The 21,285-nt window shown below is 40.0% G+C and overlaps 1 protein-coding gene across 27 annotated transcripts in view; it reads left to right on the forward strand.

Annotated features, from left to right (window-relative positions):
- The window catches only part of LOC18443651 (uncharacterized), a 110,880-nt gene that overhangs the window by 47,257 nt on the left and 42,338 nt on the right, over positions 1–21,285 (forward strand). For 15 of the 27 annotated variants that reach the window (XR_002282510.2, XR_002282511.2, XR_016055958.1 and 12 more), the window contains one exon: positions 14,287–14,377. The exons of 9 other annotated variants lie outside the window; for them this stretch is intronic. Coding sequence is in view for 6 of the 18 variants with exons in the window: in XM_088867455.1 (XP_088723581.1) it covers positions 14,287–14,377 (91 nt within the window). In the remaining 12 variants the exon portion in view is untranslated. Of the gene's footprint in view, positions 1–14,286; positions 14,414–21,285 lie in introns of all 27 variants that reach the window. 3 more of the 27 variants (XR_016055962.1, XR_016055963.1, XR_016055964.1) reach the window with 1 other exon arrangement.

Here is a 21,285-nt window from a genome sequence, read left to right on the forward strand (position 1 = left end):
GCATTGAGGAGGTTGGGGAGGAGCATGTAATTCAAGTAGTCGTAGATAATGCTGCTCCTAATTTAGTTCTAGCTCATTTGCTTTGCCAGAAGAGGCCACACATATTTTGGACACCTTGCGCTGCACATTGCATAAACCTTATGCTTAAAGCTATTAGTGACTTGTCTAGTGGGACACTTTCGAAGGCTATGGAGGTCACAATTTTCATATATAGCACCCTTTTACACTACTTACTCGAGTCTTAAGAGCAAATATTGTAGGAGGATCCCATTGACATCTATGTTCACTTCAGAGGATTGGAGTAGGTGCAGTGGTCTACAATCCCAAAGGAAAGAGGGCCTATGAAACTATTCTCTCTAATGTTTTTTGGTGTGGGATAAAGCAATCCTTAGTAGTTGTTCTACCCTAGGTCAAGGTCTTGCGCTTGGCTGATGCTGACAAATCAGGTATGGGATTTATATATGATGCAGTAGAAGGAGCTAAGAAGGAGATAACAGAGAATTTAGGTTATGATGAGGTTAAGCATGGCCCCATTGGAAAATCGTAGATGACGAGTGGGATAGGCAGCTTCATAGACCATTGCATGTACAGCTGGATACTATTTGAACCCAAAATTCTTTTATGCTGACTTAGATATTGAGAGGAAAGTTATAATCATGGATGGATTTAATGTATTCCTTGAGAGGCTAGTTCTCAACGTAAAAATCCAAGATAAAATATCCGCCAACAAACTCATTTTGTATAAGTGTGCTTTGAAGGCTTTTGGAAAAGAAATGGCAGTGAGACCAAGGACCAAATCAGATCCAAGTAATATATTTCATTTGAAAATTTTTAGTCTAGTTCCTAGTGACTTATGTTGTATTTTAATTTCACTAAAATTCTTTATGAATTTAAATTAATTATAGAAACTGCACCCAAATTGCGGCCTAGTGGTGGAGTCAGCATGGGAGTAGTGCTCCAAACCTCCAAAATATGACTATTGGGGTTTTGAGTTTAACAATTAGCTCATCTGGTTGTGAGAGGAATTGGAGTTAATTTGAGATGGAATTTTTAGTTTTTTACTTGTTCAGTCATTTGCAAGTTCATTTTTGTATTACAAAAGAACATAGAGTACATTAGTACCAATTTTAATATAGATGGCTCAAGTAACGTAGCAGTAGACTGGTAATGCTCATTCATGTTTTCTTATAGGCGCATACAAAAAGAAAAAATAGTCTTAAGCTGAGGAAGCTCAATTCTTTACTATTTGTTAGAGCGAACGAGAGGTTTAAGGAGAAATTCAACTAGCCGAAGAGGGATCCATCGCCTCAAAGGATAAGGAGAATGCAGTTGAGGGGTTGGATGAAGAACTAGAAACTGAAGAGGTCTTCCCTTGGGAGGGTTTGACCTTGGTTATGGTTGAGGAGGCTATTGGTCCAGCTTTTGATCCTAAGAGGGCCACTCGAGCAACAATTGGTGCTAATACTTCACAAAGGTTGAGGGAGATAGAGGAGGAGGAGGCCGATTGAGAAGAAACTCAGGCAGATGAGCAATATGTTGAAGAGGGTGATGATTCATATGATGATGACCTCAATTCAGATGGAGATTGAAATGCAAGTGATTATGAAGATTTTGACTAGTCATGATTGAAGAAAGAAAGATCTCCTCTCTTCTTTCTATTTTATCTTGTCTTGAGTGTTACATCCTCTTGTATTGAGCATTGGGACTATGGCTTTTATACTTTTCTTTTGTAATTCATTTTATCTAGTTGTGATCGTGTTCATGGGTCACTGTGGATGCCATATTCAGTTTGGATTGAACAGTTGGAGGCTAATACACCATGGGCTTGTTTATGTTTTTAACTTTTTCCACTAAATTTTCAATGATTTGAAGTTTTGAACATGTTTCAACATTCATATGTGTGTATTCCCATGGAAGAAATCAAAATATAGAGCAATGCAAAAAAATTCAAAATTGACACAAATATTTGCATATGTGCTTTTAAACAGCACATATATGCAATTTTCTAGAAACGTTTCACCTCAGGGCGCCTAAGATTTTAGGCGGAGGACTAATGCTTAGGCACTGGGCATCGGGCCAGCCGCGTAGGAGATTTTGAAACACTGTGGAGCACAATATTGAGCATCACAGTTGTAGAACTCCAAAGTTCCATTAGTATATCTAGAAAATTTCGCACCTCCTCAAAATGGATGGATAATAGTTTATTTTAAAGCATATGAAATCCTATTAATTGGAGATCCAAGTAAACAATTTAAGACTCTAAAATACTCCCAAAAAATATTAAAAATTCCTAAAATACCATTGTGAACAGTAACCCAAGTATACATAAACAGTACTCATGAATAGTAACAATGAGCTTGGCTTCCCTGCATGACTTTAGTTTGATGAGGCGGACCATCTGGAAGCGTCTACAAGAGACAAAATGGTAGGATAGTTTTCTTGAGGGCAGCCAGGATGATTCTCCTCACTTTGTACCTTCTCCATCTAGCTTTGTCATAGTGTATGGTATGTTCTTTGCTTATGTTGAAGTAGGTGCTTCAATGGCGGTAGACATATCTAAACCAACCAGAGTACATCCTAATTAACACACTTTAATTAAGATCAGTGCAGATATGTGGACATGAAGAAGATGAGACTGATAAACAAACATGAAATGGTGCATTCTGCTCATTGCAAATTTGTGATGGAGATATGCAAACCCAATTCGAGGCTTAGACATAGTAGAGTGTGATGATATACCTTAATCAGAGAAGGGGAAACCAAATTTTTTAGAAGTTTTATGGTAAAAGAAGATCGACATGGAGGTATCCAGTGAGTTTTGGTACTACCAAATGTGAACAGTACTCGTGAACGATACTGTGAACAGTGACATGAATTGTACCGTGAATAGTGCCATGAACAGGCCGTGAATAGGAGATGTGAACGATAAAAAGTGTCAAAACTAGAGGGAGAAAGGCAAAAGAAGATTTGAAAAAGGAGAGAAAAGATGAAAGAGAAGAGATGAGAGAGTGACATGAGGTTCAATCACCCCATTTCCCACTAATATCTTAAATATAATATTTGCTTTGAAATGACCCAATACACAAAACAAGTTATTCTTTAACACCCCCCTCAAACTGGAGCATAGATGTCACCCATGTTAGCTTGGAACAATCTGCTGATTCTAGTTTCGAATAAGTGCCTTGCTGAATAAATCAGCCAATTGATCTGATAACTTCACATATGTGGTTGTTATTTGCTTGCTGGTCACTTTCTCACAAATGAAGTGACAAATCCTTTCAATATGTTTTGTTCTTTCATGAAAAATTGGATTCCTTGCAATATAATGACTGTCAGATTATCACAGAACATCTTCATTGGTTTAGTAATTGAAAAACCCATTTCGTGCATCAAGGTTTTCAGCCACAGCACATATACTATGAGCCATAGCTCTATACTCAGCCTCTGCACTTGATCTGGCCACCACATTCTGTTTCTTGCTTTTTCAAGTCACCAAATTTCCTCTAACAAAGGTGCAGTGGCCTAGAGTAGATCTTCTAACTGAAGGTGATCCTGCTCAATTGCAATCAAAATAACTCTCAATGTTAAAGTGGCCTTTCTTTTTGTCGATGAATCCTTGGCCTGGGGCTCCTTTCAGGTATCTCAAAATTCTTCTTGCTGCTTCCCAATGTGGTGTTATGGCGGAATGCATAAACTATCTTACTACACTCATTGCAAAACCTATATTTGGTTTAGTGATTGTCAGGTAGATAAGTCTACCTACAAGTCGTCTATATGTGCCAGGAACTTCTGGCAAGCCTCCTTGATCCACTGAAAGTTTTGTACTTGGAAATATGGGTGTATTAACCAGTTTAGCCCCTAACATCCTTGTTTCTATTAGTAAATCAATGTCATATTTCCTTTGGGATGGAGTAATACCATATTGTGACCTAGCTACTTCAATCCCAAGAAAATATTTGAATCCCCCTGAGCAACAAACCTTGGTGGTTGCTCCATATCGACTTTTTCTTGTATCTTGTAAATACCCATGAAGGAAGGCATTCTTAACATCAAGTTGCCATAATATCATCATCAGTGCCTCAAGTTGCCATAATAACCCCTTCTTATTTGCTACCACATATATAAGTACCCTAATTGAATTAAATTTAGCCACAGGAGCAATTGTCTTATAATAATCAATAATGTCTGTGTATTCTTTTGCCACCATTCTAGCCTTTAATTTCTCTACAGTTCCATCTGGCTGGTAGTTTTATACCCAATGATATCCAGCTTGTTTTTTTCCTGCTGGCAAATCCGTGAGCTCCCAAGTACCTTTTGACTTAAGCGCAACCATTTCTTCGTCCATAGCTTTCTTCCATCCAGCATGCAAAAGAGCTCCCTGATAGGATTTAGGTATGGAAATGGAAGAAAGTGCTAAAGCAAAATTCTTATGACAAGTAGACAGATTTTCAAATGTAACAAAATAAGCAATAGGATGTTTGTACAAAGATCGCTAACCTTTACAAAGTGCTTTTGGAAGATTAATACTTTCAACTTCAGGAGTACGTTAAGTAACAGGATAAGGATCCGTGGACAAAGATGAAGATTGTTCGGCTGCTTGAGTTGTGGTGATTGCCCTTCTTTTAATTTTCTTCTCTTGTGTACACTTGAGAGGTTGCTCCTATGGAACACTGGTAATAAGAGAGAAGCTCTAGAGAAGGAGACACTTGAGATAATGAATTATCATTCGAGAAAGGAATAGGAATCAGGAGTAGAAGAAGTAATGGGTTGTGAATTCACCTCTCGTGTGGACTGTTCTGAATTTATTTCTAGCACTTTACCCTCATTAGAAAAGTATGGAATATTTCCAGAAAAGGTAACATCAGCATCCACAAAGTTCTTATTCAAACTAGGATGATAACATCTCTAGCCTTTCTAGATACAAGAATATCCTAAAAATATGCACTTATAGCTTGGGGATCCAATTTGTTTATTCCAACACCTAATGCCTGAACAAAGCAAACACACCTAAAAACTCTAGGGGGCATGGTAAACAAGGGCTTATTGGGAAAAATCAAAGAATGCGATGATTTTCCATCAAAAGCAGAGGAAGGTATACGATTTATCTAATAACAAGCTGTCAAACTTTTGAGCATATGCATATTTAACAATAAAGCACAAGTTACCTCTATTATATGACGGTTTTTTCTCTCTGCTGCCCCATTCTGTTAGGGAGTATGCGCACATGATGTGTGATATAAAATGCCACGTGTGGCTAAATAATTCTGAAAATCTCAATACAAATATTCTTTAGCATTATCTGAACATGAAACACAAATATTCCTTCGAAATTGAGTTTGAATATTTTTAAGAAAAAATAAAAAAAGAGAAGCCCTCAGATCTGTCTTTTGTCAATTATAACCATGTCATCCGAGAAAAATCATCAACAAAAATTAAAAATTATCTATAACCACTTGGACTCTAAACTTTGTAAGGAACCCAAATGTCTGAATGAACAACTGAAAAAGACAAACTCTCACTTATTAATTCTTGATGGAAAAGAGATTCTATATTGCTTTTCTAAATCACAAGCCTCACATGCAAGAATTGACACTGACTCTAATGAAGAAACAAACATCTTCAAATTATTGATAAAAGGATGACCAAGTCTTCAATCCCATTAAAGAGGGAAAACACTGGAATGTAAAGCAACATCGACAAAGCTACGATTAAGATTGTAGAGCCCACCAGACTCATGACTGCCATCTATCATCTTCTTTGTCCTTCAATCATGAAAAACACAATATGAGAGATTGAAAGTCACTAAACGCTGAAGTGATTTAGTTAACTTACTAACTGACAATAAACTGAATGGACACTTTGGATCATAAAGAATTGAAAATAATGAGAGTGAAGAAGTAGGACACACAATGCCTTGACTAGATACACTACATAAGAACCATCAGCTAGAGTGACTGTAGTAGTACCATCTGGTTTATTGAGAGACGAGAACATAGAGGACTCGCTAGTTATATGATTAGAGGCTTCAGAATCAATGACTCAAGAAGAAGCCTTCTTAGATGCATGGAATGCAAAAGTACCTGTATTACCCAGAGTAGCTGTGGAAGAGGAGAAATGAGTAGATGGCTGTTGGCTATTCTTCTCGTGAGAGCAACACTGAGTTACTAGTAGAATGTACATTCTTGTCTTAATCGTTGGTGCCAAATGAGACGTCACATTCAGAAACATATGACACCTGGTTTGCCCAAGTAGGCTTACCAAATTGATCCCAACATTTTTCAGCAGTGTGATTTCTTCTCCCTCAATGGGTGTACTTCCTGCTTCCTCGACCTCTACCACGACCTCCACCTGAATCATGACCATGTCCTCTATTTCCATCACCACAACCTCTGCCACCACGTCTATCAATGGAGGAGGTTAAAGCAGACTCATCATCAGTGCTATTAGCTGATGAAAAAGAAGATATAATAACTTGTTGAATGCGAGAGTAGACGTTGTTGAGAGAGGGAAGTTCACTGCTAGCTAAGGTTTGCCACCGAACAATATGATACTCAGAATTTAAGTTAGATAGAAATTTTGCAACTCTAAATCCCTCTCTTTTCTATTTAGGTAGTTCCATATCTTTAGTTAGGAGTCGATAAATATTCAACTCTTCCCATATACCTTGTCAAGAACTATAATAATCATTGAGGCTTTTAATCTCCTGCCTTTAAAAAACATTTACTCTCATAAAGTTGATAAATTAGAGAAATATTTTTATCAGAGACGTACATTTCCTATACAGCGTCTCACACTTCGTTAGTGGTGTCATAGAACCTAACATTAACTCTCACATGGGGTTCCATACTATTCCATAACCATATCATAATTTGATAGTTTTTTTTTTGTTTTTTTGTTTTTTTGAGGAAGTTAACTGTTGGTATTGCTAAAAGAAGAAGTGTACATCAGTAAGAATCGAGAGTACCCACAGACCGGGTCTCTCAACCAAAAAATAGGCCACCTGGCAGTGGTGCTGTACAAAAAATGGAGGGCTTATAGGACACGCCCAATTACAAGAGATATGCTGTGCAAAGGAAATAAAAAGTGCGCCCGCAGAGGCCCAGAGCAAAAAAGGAGATGGACCAGCGTCAAAGCCATAGTCTAAGTAGCTCATCAAAAAGTCGAATCTATACAGGGGCTTCAGCTTGTGTCTGAGCACCATCCTTACCCAGAAGAACTGCGAAGTTGTTCGACGTCCTCCAAAAGACGTTTATATCCCTGCAAATGTGCTCAATTTTGTTAAAAATATGGGCGAGGTGCCAAGGAGGGGTGGCCTTTCCAGAGGCCCACAAAATAATGTTTTTGGCAGCCCCCTCAACAAACAACTGAGAACCCCAGGATTGGTCGAACTTCTTAAGGCCCAATAAGAGAGCCCTAGCCTCTGCAAACTGAGAGTCTGCGTGGTCTGCGTGGTCTAGGTGGTCTGAGTAAGAGGCCAGAATATTGCCATTGTGGTCACTTACGCCTCCTGCTCCAGCTAGGCCTGGGTTACCTTGGGAGCATCCATCGAAATTGATCTTGATGATGCCATCTGGTGGAGGCGACCAATAGTTGGCTCTTGATACCCGAAGGGGTGCAAGGTGAATGATATTCTCCCAATCTTGAAGGAAAGTAGCGCCTTGATTCCTGCGAAAGCCTTGTGGTTGGATGCCAACGAAGTAATCTTGTGGAAGAGAGCTGGAACTACGCATTTAATTCCACAAAAAATCCTAGAATTTCTTTCGAGCCAAAGAACCCAGATGGTTGCTGCTATGGAAGCTTTTCAAAGGATTCTGCCTGACTTCGGCCAGTGAGAATTGAAGGAAGAAGTAAGTAGCGCTAGTAGAGAGGCTGGGGTAACCCAAGAAAGTCCAAAATGTTGGATAATAAGGTTCCAGAGTTCAAGGGCTAGGTGGCAATGAATGAACAAATGGGAGCTTGTTTCTTCCTCACAAAGGCACATGACACACCTATTGGGGATGGGAATCCCTCTCCTTTGGAGGCGGTTTATTGTGAGAGCTCGTTCAGAGCAGGCAGTCCAGTTGAAAGCTTGCACTTTAGGTGGTGCAATGGTGGACCAAACTTTTGATAGAACAGAGGTGGGGTTGAGAGGGAAGGTGGGAGGTTGCAAGAGTCTCTTATAAAACGAAGCCATTAAAAAAGAGCCAGAGGGGGAAGGGATCCATACCAGAGTGTCCGTCCTCGAAAGGGCGAGGAAAGTAGAGTGGAGGGAGGCCGATAGGGATATGAAGTTCAAAGTTTCTTCCTCAGAAAGCGGTTGTCTAAAGGAGGGGTTCCAGACCCTGCGGTTTCTAGAGGTAACCATTTCCTCAACCACTAGGGAGGATTTGTTAACAGCCAGAGAGTAGAGAGAAGAGAAGAGATCTCTTAGCGGGGGTGTGGCATATCCAAAGGTTGGACTAGAAATGCACTCTAGTACCTCCTCTCTCATGAAAGCAAAGGAATTGCTTGAACAAAGAAAGGGAGGTCAAGAATGACTTCCAGGCACCATAGCCCTTGGTCGCAGGTCTTCCCTCGGGCAGCCAAAGATCAACCGAAATTCTGTATTTGATGTGGAGCACCTGGGCCTATAGAGAGCTGTTTTGAGTGGCCAACCTCCACCACCATTTACCTAACAACTCTAAGTTGTGTTTTCTTAAACTCTGATTACAAGACCTCCTTGGTATTTTGGGAGGCACATTTTGTCCCAGGAGATAAGGTATTTTGACTTAGCTTCACCAAACCAAAGGAAGTTCCTCATTAGTTGGTCGAGATGGTTAGCTACTGAGGGGGGCATGTGGAATAAGGACATGAGGTAGATCGGGACGTTGGCTAGGGTAGCTTTGACGAGCGTGGTTCCCCCTGCAAAGGGCAAGAATCTACCTTTCCATCCTACCAATCTCCTGTCTACGTTGTCAATCATGTGAGACCACTGCCTCGTCTTTGGTTTCTCTAGGCCCAGGGGCAAGCCAAGATATGACTTGGGGAGATCCTCCACTTTACCATCGCAATAGGGGATAAGGTTCCTGGTTTCAAGATTGGATGGGCCTACCCCTATCATTTTGGACTTTTCCATGTTTACTTTGAAGCCCGTCGCATACTCAAAGCAGATAAGAAACGACCTAAGGTTATCAATTTCCTCAGGAACTGCATCTAGGAAGACTAACGTGTCATCTGCGTACTGCAGGTGGGACATGCACGGGTCATGCATGTTGCTTTTGAAGTTAGAGAGGAGACTGACTTGGTACTAGCAAGAGATGGACTGATTGAAAACTTCCACTGAAATAGCGAAGAGGAAAGGGGAGAGAGGGTCCCCTTGGCGAAGGCTCCTCAAGGACGGGAAGAAACCTTTTTTTGGGGACCCATTGATGAGAATTGAGAAAGATGGGTTGGAGTAGCAACTCCTCATCCACTTCCTCTAGCGCTTACCAAACCCCATTCTTGATAAGGTTTCGTCAAGGATTGACCAATCGACGTAGTCGTAAGCCTTCTCTCAATCTATCTTGAAGATCAAGCCCAATTTTTTGCTGAGGTGTCGAGAGTGCAAACACTTGTGGGCCACCATCACTCCATCTAGGATTTGCTAATCTTTGATGAAGGCAGACTGTGAGGGGGAGATGACGAAGGGGAGATCTTGTTTCAACCGGGAGGCCAAGACTTTGGAGAGGATCTTATAAGAAGAATTGGTCAAATTGATTGGTTGGAAATCCTTCAATTCCTCTGCCCCTTCAATCCTTGGGACAAGCGCTATGAGGGTGGCATTGATGGCTCTGTGAAGGATACCATGATGAAAGAATTCTTCCATAAGCCACTCATCATACCCACTTTTTGACTCTTTTGGGCCATCTTTAGTTTCAAATTTTTGAGTTTTGGGATGGATGATTCTGATTAGTCTCTCACCCCACAAATTTGCTATTTATCCTGAAAAGTTTTGCTGGAAATTAAATGAGCAAGATTCCTATTTAAACTATATCAATTTGAATGGGGTGTGCCTATTCCACAAAAAAGTGGTGTGCCCCCCTTATCCCACTTAAAGTGGCGTGCCACTATTTGGTTTTTTTAAAAATTAAAACCATTTAAAAGTGGCATGGTCCTTCCCTTTTAGTTTTAAACAATATTTTAAGAAAATTGGGGTGTCCCCCTATTTTCCTAAAAAGGTGGCATGGAGCCACATAAAAGTTTACTAGAAATATTTTGGGCATGGTTTACACCAAAAATATAAGTCGTGCCCCTTTATGCAAAGAGGAAACTTTAGCGCGTGGTCCCACATGTGGTTTAAAGTAATGAAATTTTCAGAAATACTCTTGTATGAAAATTTACAGCAGAAATAATATTTTAAAATTCTAAAAAAAATATTTAAAAATCAAAGAAACATTTACATACCTAAATAAAATATATTAAGAGTGGACTTGTACCAATGGGTTAAACTAAACGAATCTAAGGGTGCTCCACTTGCCCCAGGAACCATGGCCCACATTTGTTTTCTTATCCAACCCAACAAAGTCCCATGACCCACAATCTCTTTGCAGGAGCTCATGATTGGCTGGTCAAAGTTGGATAATAAAACAATGAGACCATGATCTTGGTATGTGAATTTCAGTCACCCCTTTAAGAGCAAGTCTAACACATGTCCCTACAGTGCAAAGGGGACTCTCTCAATGCACATGTACACCCCTTTAAAAGGGCTGCTTCCCATGCGGCTATCATGTGTGCATGTTGTACAAAAGTTTGTTGAGACTTTAGACCTTGCTCTCACAGGCTACAACTACACACAGGAGATTACATAGTTCTCTTGGCCTACAAACATGCTCCTTGGGCATCTCTCTGACCTCAATGGGATGACCCACATCAAACCCTTCTTAGTTGTGCTACATGCCTAGGGCCAAGGGTTTTGGACATGACCAGGGCCATAAACCACCCAACCCATGGTCAGTCAGCATACTCCTACTGAAGTGCATATTCTATTTTTTTACAAGCCCTCTAGGCCTTTGTAGGCCACAAAAATCCAGCAATTTCATCTTACCCATGCGCCCAGGAAAACCTTTATAGATTGGGCCCATTAAAGGTAATTGGAGCCATTTAATTTTTTAGAGATTGCTGGACTTGGTATTATGTCACTAACAATAGGAAATCTAGGTTTGCTTTCCTCGGCCATTAGAGCAAAACAATCTCAAGTAAGCAACGTATTAAAGTATTTGTCAGGTCACACACTAAAAACACCTTAAAAACCTGCTGGAAATCCCACAAGCACAAAACAACAGATAACACACACAAGAACTTCTCAATCCACCATAAGAAGAATACTTGTTTATTTAAAAGCTGATGCTCAAAGCTCTTTCGCCATATCGCACGATGAAACCCCAAAACAAGTCGTTCGCAACTTCTGCAACACGCCTAACACTTGTTCCTCCCGACTTTTCACATCCAAGAGAAGAACCTTTTGGTGGCACAAACATACACTGCACATAGAGGCAACCATGTTGGCCTCACACACATGGAATGGTATATTTCTTGACAAAATCAACACTAATAGAATTAGGGTTTTCCCTCTGTTCTTTTCAATTTTTTTTTGTTAAAAAAAGGTAGCTATTTCTTTAGAGAAGAGAGAAGAAGACAATAAGCATATCAGTGCTCTAATACCATGTGAACAATACTCATGAACATTGCCACGAAGATCACCATGAGCAATGCCATGACAGTACCATGAACAGTGCTGTGAACAGTAAATTGTGTTAAAACTAGAGAGAAAGGGAAAAGAAGAGGAAAAGAAAGAGAGAAGAGAAGAGAGGAGAGGGTGACGTGAGATTTAGTCATCCCATACCCCATTAATATTTTTATTTATAATGTTTGTGTAGGATTTATAAAGGACAAAAATACCCTCAATGAAAATAAGTATCCTAAAGTGTATAAAAATGACAAAAATCCCCTAATACACAACACAAGTTATTCTTTAACCCCACCACAACTTTGCGTTTTGTGTTTTTTTGGTCGAATGGGGTCTTCAATGCATACTAGGGTGACATCGAACATTGGCATGTCGTTAAAGGTGGGCACCTCACCATGAGGTAGCAAAGGGAGATTAACTCCTTATATTCAGGGAGTGTGGTCGTTTTGAAGCAAATCAGTTTTGTAGAACTATGGCATAAGCTTCTTACATACAATAAGAGATTTTTGGGGATCCAGGACAGAGTTACTCAAAGTGATTCCGAAACCAAATCGATTTAGGAAGCAAAATTGAGGAATCGCCATAGGCTAGAAGATTCCTGTAATTGGAATCAACGTCCACACAAGAGGAATTGTTGGGGACAAGATTCTTATTTTTAAGAATCAAGATTCAACCAAAATGGAATCAAGAACTCTACATAGATGGAATCGAGATTCTTAGCTCTTTGGGATCGAGTTTCTGACCAAGATGGAATTGACTAATATGGAATCGAGTTTCCTTCATCTATGAAATCGAGATTCCCACATCTTTAGAATCGAGAGGGAACTGAGAGGGAAACAATACATGGCTCAATGCAATTCATAGATCAACATGTCGTACTTGCACGCTTACATTACTTCTAACAACTTAGAGTTGCAATCTCTCCATTGGATCAATACATTGCATACTTAAAGAATTAAGTAGAGAGCGTGGATCACCACTTTGGTTTCTATTGGTCATTTCATTCCAAAAAGGATGGCTTGAGTAGTTTCATGCCTTAAATACTTCTAAACATCACTTCTTACAAGAAGGAAAAAAAAAGAAAACAAAAGCTGGTAGTGGTAGGATTTTGGTAAATATGGAAATCATTTTCAGCAAGTGTAGAATCGAGATTCGCCATTTATGTAATCGAGAATCAGTAATTGTTTTTTTTTGAGAAGAGTTAAAAATGGTAAAAGCATACGAAAACCACAAGATTTTGTACAGGCATCCCAACGAGAATCAATAAATATTGGAAACAAGAATCTATAAGAGTTGGAATCGGGATTCCTAAATTAAGGAATCGAGATTCTAGACTTCATAGAAACATGTTTTGTTAAGATTCGGAATCACGACTGTCGGTGAGAGATTCGGGTAATTATGATCTAGGATACATATGCATTATGAGTTCTCCAATCTGGCATATCGATACACAATCATATGCAAAACATTTACGTATGTTGGATCTGATACCACAAAGTTCTTTTATTTTGAAGTATGCTTGTAAAAGCTAATGCAGTAGTTCACCTCCTTTACAGATATTTTCTTGGGAACATTACAAAAACCCCCCAAAAAAGAGATTTTCTATACAACCTTCTTCCACGGTGCAATTTTTACCCCAAATTTAACTTTTCTAGCAAATACCCCCCCAAGTCAAAAAGTCATTGTTTTTGATGAAAATGCCCATTCCCATACAGCCAGACATTGACGTGGACTCGCTCACTACCAAAGTGCCGAACCCTATGCAACAACTGCCAGACCCCCTAACAATCCAAAGCCAAAGTGTCGGACCGCATGCTTTTCAGAAGCTCAAAGTGCTGGACTGCCCCTATTTTGTGCCGGACCGCATGCTTTCCAGAAAGCACAAAGTGCTGGTCTGCCCCTATTTTGTGCCGGACTCATGTTTTCCAGAAGTCCAAAGTGCTGGATGGCCCAAGTTTTATGTCGGACTGCATGCTTTCCAGAAGCCCAAAGTGTCGGACCACCCCTATTTTGTGCCGGACCCACACTTACTAGAACTCCAAAGTGCCGGACCACCCCTATTTTATGCCGAACCCACGCTTTCTAATAGCCCAACGTGCCGGACCGCCCTTATTTTGTGTTGGACCGCATGCTTTCCACGTCAAAGTCTGGTTGTGTGGGTATGGGCATTTTCGTCAAAAAAATGACTTTTTGACTTGGGGGGTATTTGTTAGGAAAGTTAAATTTGGGGTAACAGATGTTAAAAAAAACTTGGTTGGGGGGAAGTTGTCTAGAAACTCTGATTTTGGGGTTTTTTTTGTAATTTCTCTATTTATTATTGATAATGTATTTTGAAATGATTGTTTGTAGATATGATGAAGTAATGAATGTTATCCACGGCTTGTGTTTCCTTGTATTTCCTTGTTATGGATCATTTCTGTACACTCTTAAGTGTATATTTTGCTACTCTTGTTGGAAAACTCTTATTGGCTGTGGTTGGATCTGACAATTTGCTAGAGTAGTCGCTAAGTATGATTTTGAGATTTTATTTGGCTCATCCTTTTGTTTACAATATTCTGTTCGTTTGGGTAATGGGTGCTAAACTTTCGAATTTTGATCATTAGGAAATAAAGTGTGTTCTAGCATATCTGCATTTGACATGTGATTTCCGCAACCCAGATTCAATGGAATATGTACTACAGCGACCTAGACGTGGTATTTTTTGTCTTCACGTTATCTGGATATAATTTTGTGAGTTATTGACTAACTATTTTGAAGAAGTTGTTGGTTTTCTTCTATGTTTAGAGCGGTTCACATTCATAATTTACTTGCCATGATCATTTGCTCAGCTCATCCATGTAGCTAAAGTTCCACTTTCACATTGTTGACTTGGTTGACATTACAGTCAACGCTCTCTTATTGAATCACTGATATATGTTATTCTATTCTCCTATAATTTATTAAAATGAGAAAAAATATATATAGATGGCAGCACAAAAAAGAAGAAGTAAAGATAACAAAAGATAAAAGGACACAAAAAAAGAAAAGAAAGCAACTGAGTTTTAAAAACATTCTAATCATAGTTGTACCTTTGTTTGCTAATGTATTTGCCGTCACATTAGCTTCCCTCTTAACTTGCAACATTTCAAAAACCGAAAGAAAAGCTGAGTTCCCAGAAAGGTATCAGAGAAATTGCTTTGATCCAATTAATGTTATTTGATGAATTTCCTCCAGTTACAGTTGGACTGTTGTGCTTTCAATGGAGCGTGATGGAGGGGAAATTATTCTTATTTTTAATAGTTGTTTAATTTAATGTGAAAGGATATATATTTTAATTTTAGTTTTAAGGTTGTTCTTTTAAGGTTTAAAGTTTTTTTAAGGAATCTATATATATTTTATTTATTATCCATTAGTTACTACTCATTGGTGCTAGTCATGGTTATTGTTCACGAGCTACCATTCATATGGTTAAAATTGTCATCACAAATTTTGTATATAAGTTAGTACTTTTTGGGTCATTTAAATTATTGTATGGTCATTAAATGTCTTTGAACATTGAATATTATTGTTTAAGAAGTGCGTGGGGCGTAGAGGGGTCATTCCATGTGATTTTCCAGAATTGAAGAAATATAGAAGCTTAGGGGCAAAATCAGGGGCAAAATCAGGAAACTACAACCAAGTCTAGGGTTTGTTGATTTCAGGCCAAGATTTGCCAAACTCAGCCTGGATCTTGCCGATTTCAGTGAGGTATTTGTTGATTCTCTTCCTAGGGTTACTGATTATGGGGAACCTATGGCAGCGAGGAGGGCTTGTTGAAGGGTTGCTCTCGTAGGCCCCTTTGTGATTCAAAGATTAATAAATTGAGGAACTCAAAAAGTAAGTTTGCAGTTGACGCAACTGCTAACGAGCATCATTCATGAGAAAGATGGTTATCTTTCTGCTCAAGAAGATGTTAATTACAACCATTTTCACCGCTGTGCTCCACATTAAGAGTCAAGTGAAGAGGAAAGTGATAGAAGACCTAAACTTTGGGAATATCACTCTAGGAGTTTCGATCTGAAGGAGGATATTCTTGATTTTAACACAGGTTGTATTGAAAATTAGCATGTTGCAGATTGAGATTTGCCACCAATCTTCAATACATGCTCAGATGAACAACAAGATCTCTTAGGAGATCCAATCTATGATAAGGATCAAGATGAAGATGAAGATGTTTCAGAAAAGGATCTTGCTCAAGAAGAGTATGGAGAGAGGCAGCAGGGGGACTCTTTGAAGACATTTTTCAGCACCTTGGGTCCCCGATGCGGAATAAAAGGGAAGCCGGTCAATAAAGCCCTAACTTACAGTAGAATTTTCGATAGTCTCAGAATTGCCCCAAGGCGGTCGAGGATCTTCTTAAGGACGCCAAAAGGCCACCTGTCAAGTTTCTTCGCAATCAGACGTATTTAAGGTAGTGAAGACAAAGAAACAATTTCAGAAAAATCAACCTCTAGCACTTTGAAATTGACTGTGTAACTGAAACCTTATTTTCAGAGCGTCAAATGGCTGTGGGACCACCGCCATTGAATCCGGCATAGTCGAAAACCTCCAAGGGTCAAGTTTAAGCTTAAACGGATACTCCAGGACAAAGTTATGGGTGAAAGATTGAAGAGGGGTAGGCCGCACACTATTCCCGTGCGCTCTCCCTGCACCAGTCTCCATTAAAGGGGATCGGTTTTCACAGTCATGACTAGGTACTTTCGGGACTCATATCTCCCTCGTTACAAGTCAGGTCGTGAAGAAATTTTTTAAGCGTCTTCATCTCGATAAGACAAGCATTTTGATATGTGGCACATCCCGTGATGATGTCTGAGAAGGGAGAAAAGCTAAAGAGAAGATGACGATTCGAGAACAAGAGTTGGAGAAAATCAGCAGTAGCGCGCCTCACTCGAGCAGCTATATCACGACGCTCGCAATTCGATCGACGCAAAACCAGTTGCATTGCGTGCGTAAGGTTCAAAGCTACCACTGGTCTAGACCCCGTGTGTGATGAACGGTTAGATTTCGCGTACGATGACGTTAAAGTTGCTGCAGAATTCTGGCCCCGGATCCAAATTCCGGCCAAAAACCTAAAATTGTAAAATCTTCGTTCGGGCAAAAAATTGAGTTGCGTTTGTTGCAACGCGATCGTGACGACATGCTCAGTGCAATTCAGTGAAGAAACCAAAAAAATACATCATGAAACAAGCGCACTATCGATCGGAAGTTTTCAAGTTGCATGATGATGACTCAAAGTTAGTATCAAATGGATCGTCATGCTGAGCCCAACGAGAAAGTAATAATCTTTTGGCCATGCGGGCGACGGAGCAACCTCGAATCATCCTAAGAAAATCGAACACGTTCCATGGTTGCAGCAGGAAGTGTTTTGGAATTTCGTGTATTGTTGGGCAGGGGCAAAATTGTAATTTTGCACCTATTTTTAGATTTTATTTTAATTCAAATAAATTGTATTGTTTAGCAATTAGGTTAAGTTTTGGGCATCCACCCATGTTTTGGGCCCAACTTCATAAATACATGTTATATCTCATTGTAAAGGACCTTCAATTGGATTAATAAAAATTAGAGTTAAGCTTTGAGGTTGAGGGCCACGTCCAGGAGAGAGAGAGGGAGAGAAGAACAGGCCCAGTACCCTTAGGTCAAGGTAATTCTCTTTCGTCTTGTCTTTTCTCTTTCTTTCTCTCTCTTCTTTTTCTTTCTCTCTCTTCTTTCTTCCTCTCTCTTCTCTTCTTATTTCTTTCCCTTTCTTCTTCTTTCTCTCTTCTCTCGCTTCTTCTCTATGGACATGCACAATTATGCATGTCTATCTTTCTCTCTCCTGACATGCACAATAGTGGCAATGCCGTACATGCTTCTCTTTCTCTCTCTCCCTCTCCTTTCTCTCTTTTCCTTTTCCTTCTTTTCTCCCCTTTGCATCTTTCTCTCTCTTCTGTCTTTCTCTCTCTTCTGTCTTTCTCTCTTCTCTTTTCCTCTACTCGCTGTCTCTCCCTACTCACTCTCAACATGCAAGGTAGTGGCAGCGCTGTGCATGCTTCTTTTGTCTCTTTCTCAATCTTCTTCTCTCTCTTGACATGTGCGACAGTGGCAGCGTCGTGCATGCCTCCTCTTCCTCTCCTTCCCAATCTTTCTTCTCTTTCTTTCCTAATCTCTTCTATCTCTTTCCTAATTTTCTCTCTTTCCTAAACTCTCTTTCTCTCTATACTTTCCTTCTCTCTCTACTTTTCTTCCCTCTCTTTCCTAAACTCTCTTTCTTTCTTGTTACTTTCCTTTCTTTTCTCGCTTTCTTAAACTCTTTTTCTCTCTCTACTTTCTTTTTTTCTTCTCTCTTTCCTAAACTCTCACTCTTTCTTCCTCTCTACTGTCTTTTTTTCTCTCTCTACTTCCTTTTCTATCTCTCTCTGCTTTCCTATTCTCACTCTATTCTGTCTTTTCTCTCTCCCAGTCATGCACGACGTTACCCATCGCCGCGCTTGAGATTCCCCTTATTTTCTTATAAAGGAATACAGTGAGCCGGGCCTTAACCCGAGTGGCGGGCTGGGCCTCTGTATGAGTTTCTCTTTCCCATGTCACGCACGGCGTTCCTCATCGCCACGCATGACATTTCCTCTCTTCTCCTCTGACAAAGGCACAAAATCGAGTCCTTTCCTAAGTGGAGGGACGGGTCGTGTCTGAGTCTCTTTTTACACACACAGCGATGCCTAAAGCCATGTGTGTCCTTTTTTTTCTCTCTCCTATCTCTCTCTCCTCTGTCATGGACGATGGAACCCCATCGCTGACATGTTCTCTCTTCATGTGATGTATATTTTGATTTTAGTTTTAGGGTTTATTTTTAGGGTTTGTAAGTTTTTTTAGGAATTCGAGGGTTTCTTTACTGCTTATTATTCATAGGTACTGTTCATGGGTACTGTTACAGGGGTAAAATTATCATGTTTTGACAATAAAAGAAAAGGTCTTAGGTTGTATTTAGGGTTTTATGTTTTATTTACAGCAGTGTATTGTGGTTCTTGTAACTGGAATTCAAGTATATTAGTGAAAGCAAGGAGATTTTTTTACTTTATTAGCTGGAATTCAGGTATATTAATAAAAACAAAGAGAAAAGTTTTGATTTTATTATCTTGAATTCCACATAGCCAGACCTTTCAAGTAAGTTGTGCATCACATAGGGTCATTTCCTGTGAAGATCATGACCGAAATGCATGGTGGAGGCCTCAGTGGCCACTTCAGGCGAGATAAAATGATTGCACAATGGAAGAGAAATGTTACGGACACATACTCAAGCGAGAAGTCAGCCAGTTTGTGGAAAGATGTCAAGCTGGCCAGTTAGACAGAGGCCAGTCCTAGAACACATGCTTATACACCGCTTTGCCCGTCCCTTCCAACCCTTGGACAGGCTTTACCATGGATCTTATGGTGGGGACTCTCTCGCATTGCTAAAGGTTGTGTCTCCATCTCTGTTGTGGTGGATCAGTTTTTGAAGATGACATACTTGGTCCCTTGCAAGAATTACTTTGACACGATACCTCAAAGAAGTGGTTTGCGTCCATGGAGTCCCCAAGACACATGCTTTGTGAGCCACTTTTAGCACATCCTAAGGAGGAAGCTGAGCACCAAGCTTAAGTACAATAGTGCCTACCACCCCTAAACAGATGGCCAGGTTGAGGTGGTAAATTGAAGCTTGGGAATTTCTTTCATAGCCTCGTCGAGGACCTGTGCAGCCAGTAGGATCAGGTTCTATGCCAGCTCAAGTTTGCCTAAAAAAGTGCAATGAATAGGTTGACGGCGAAGTCTTTTTTTGAGATTATGTATGGATACCAGCCAAGCAAAGTTCTGGACCTGATTCCCCTTCTTGATGAGGGAATGAACTAGTCATGATTAAGAGGCGCTGGCAGAGCAACTTCAAGACATCCACAAGCAGGTGCAAGAGAAGTTATAAGCAACCTACGCCAAGTATAAGGGCGACACTAACCAACACCAGCGAGAGGAGTATAGTGAAGGAGGCTTGATGATGGTGTGCTTACGGCGAGAGCGCTTTTCCATAAGCTTCTATCATTAACTGAAGTACAAGGTTGCCCTTGCTGAATGCTGCAACAAATAGGGAGCAACGCGTACTGAATCAAGCTACCCGAGGGATATAACATATCCCCTGTTTTCAATGTTGCTAACCCTTATGTATCATGGAGTATCTGCAAGCAAGGATGAGTCCAAATGGGAAGCCTAGTTGCCTAAACGAGCAATGGAGGCCATTCAAGGAGCTGTGGATATTCTAACCTTCACCACTTGGTGAGATTTGTATAATCAACATCTAGTTCAATGGAAGGGTAAGCTGGAATCAGAAAACTCCAGGATCTTAGAGGAAGACTTGGTGTGAATCGATGAAGAAGCATGGAGGAGATTCATGGCCGAGAGGGGCTTGAGGGCAAGTCCTTCCTAACCAGGGGACATTGATGTAGGTGACTATTAGCAGTGAGCCTTCAATCTGCTCAAACATTCCAATCATATCTCAGAATTGAGCTTTCTGGTGTTCTAAGGAAATCTCTTTCAGAGACTTATGATGTCCCAACCGACTCTGTTGAATCCAATTTTGCTACAAAAGACCTTTAAGCCATCAAACAATGAACTGCGTAGCAAGGGGTATTTTTTTCTTTTGTGCATTTTTGGACTAGTTTGTCTTTTTTGCTTCTTTTTCCTTTTTTTTTTTTGTTATGGTTATAATGCAAGCTCTGTAATAAACTGCCCAAATTACATTCTGGTTAGGTTTACTACTATATATCGTGTATTATGTAGGAGGGAGAGCTGTTTTTTTATGATCATCCTTAGGGTTTTGCCTGGTTTTCCAGAGATGTCTATGGGGCTTGGCTTCTAAGCTCCCTTGTTATTTTCAATTTTTTAGTAGATTTATCATGTTTCCCTTTGCTTATTCTTCTTGCTCTATCAGAATCTATAGACTGTGTGTGTATGTGTGTGCAGAGTAGGGTTATTTCCATGGGTACCCATGTGTGAGATTACACCCCGGAGTAATAGAGGTGGTAGAAGAGTGCTCTGAATCACTAATATTAAACATATTGATCACTACACAGCTTGTGTGCACTTGAAAAAACTTGCTGATTAGCGCAACCAGCCACTTGAATCTTGCTGATTAACGCTACCAGCCACTTGTAACTCGCTGATTAACGAAAGAACTTGCTGATGAACACAAACCCAACCACTTAACCATGTGGATTAGCAAAAGAACTTGCCGATTAATACAACCGGCCACTTGAATTCACTCCCCATAGAGATCTATGACTGTCCACACACGGGATCTTGGTAAACTATGAGTCTCACAACTCAAAAACATGGATGGTCCAACACAAATTTGAAACACCAAATCATCCAACCAAATCTAGGGTTTCGATTCTAACATCATAAAATTGGAGGATAGAAAGTGACCATCAAGTTAGGGTTTTTATATACCATATTCTTGTTTTCTCCTCAAGTTTAGGGTTTCTAATAAAAAGCAACCTTAAAATTAGGGTTTTTTGTGCCATAACGCTTTTCTCAGATTTTGGATTTCTGACAGTACAGTTAATGAGGACCCATGTATGATC

The sequence above is a fragment of the Amborella trichopoda genome, chromosome 5, assembly GCF_054954075.1.
Source record: "Amborella trichopoda isolate Santa Cruz 75 chromosome 5, AtrichopodaSantaCruz75HAP2 v2.0, whole genome shotgun sequence".
NCBI classification, from domain to species: domain Eukaryota; kingdom Viridiplantae; phylum Streptophyta; class Magnoliopsida; order Amborellales; family Amborellaceae; genus Amborella; species Amborella trichopoda.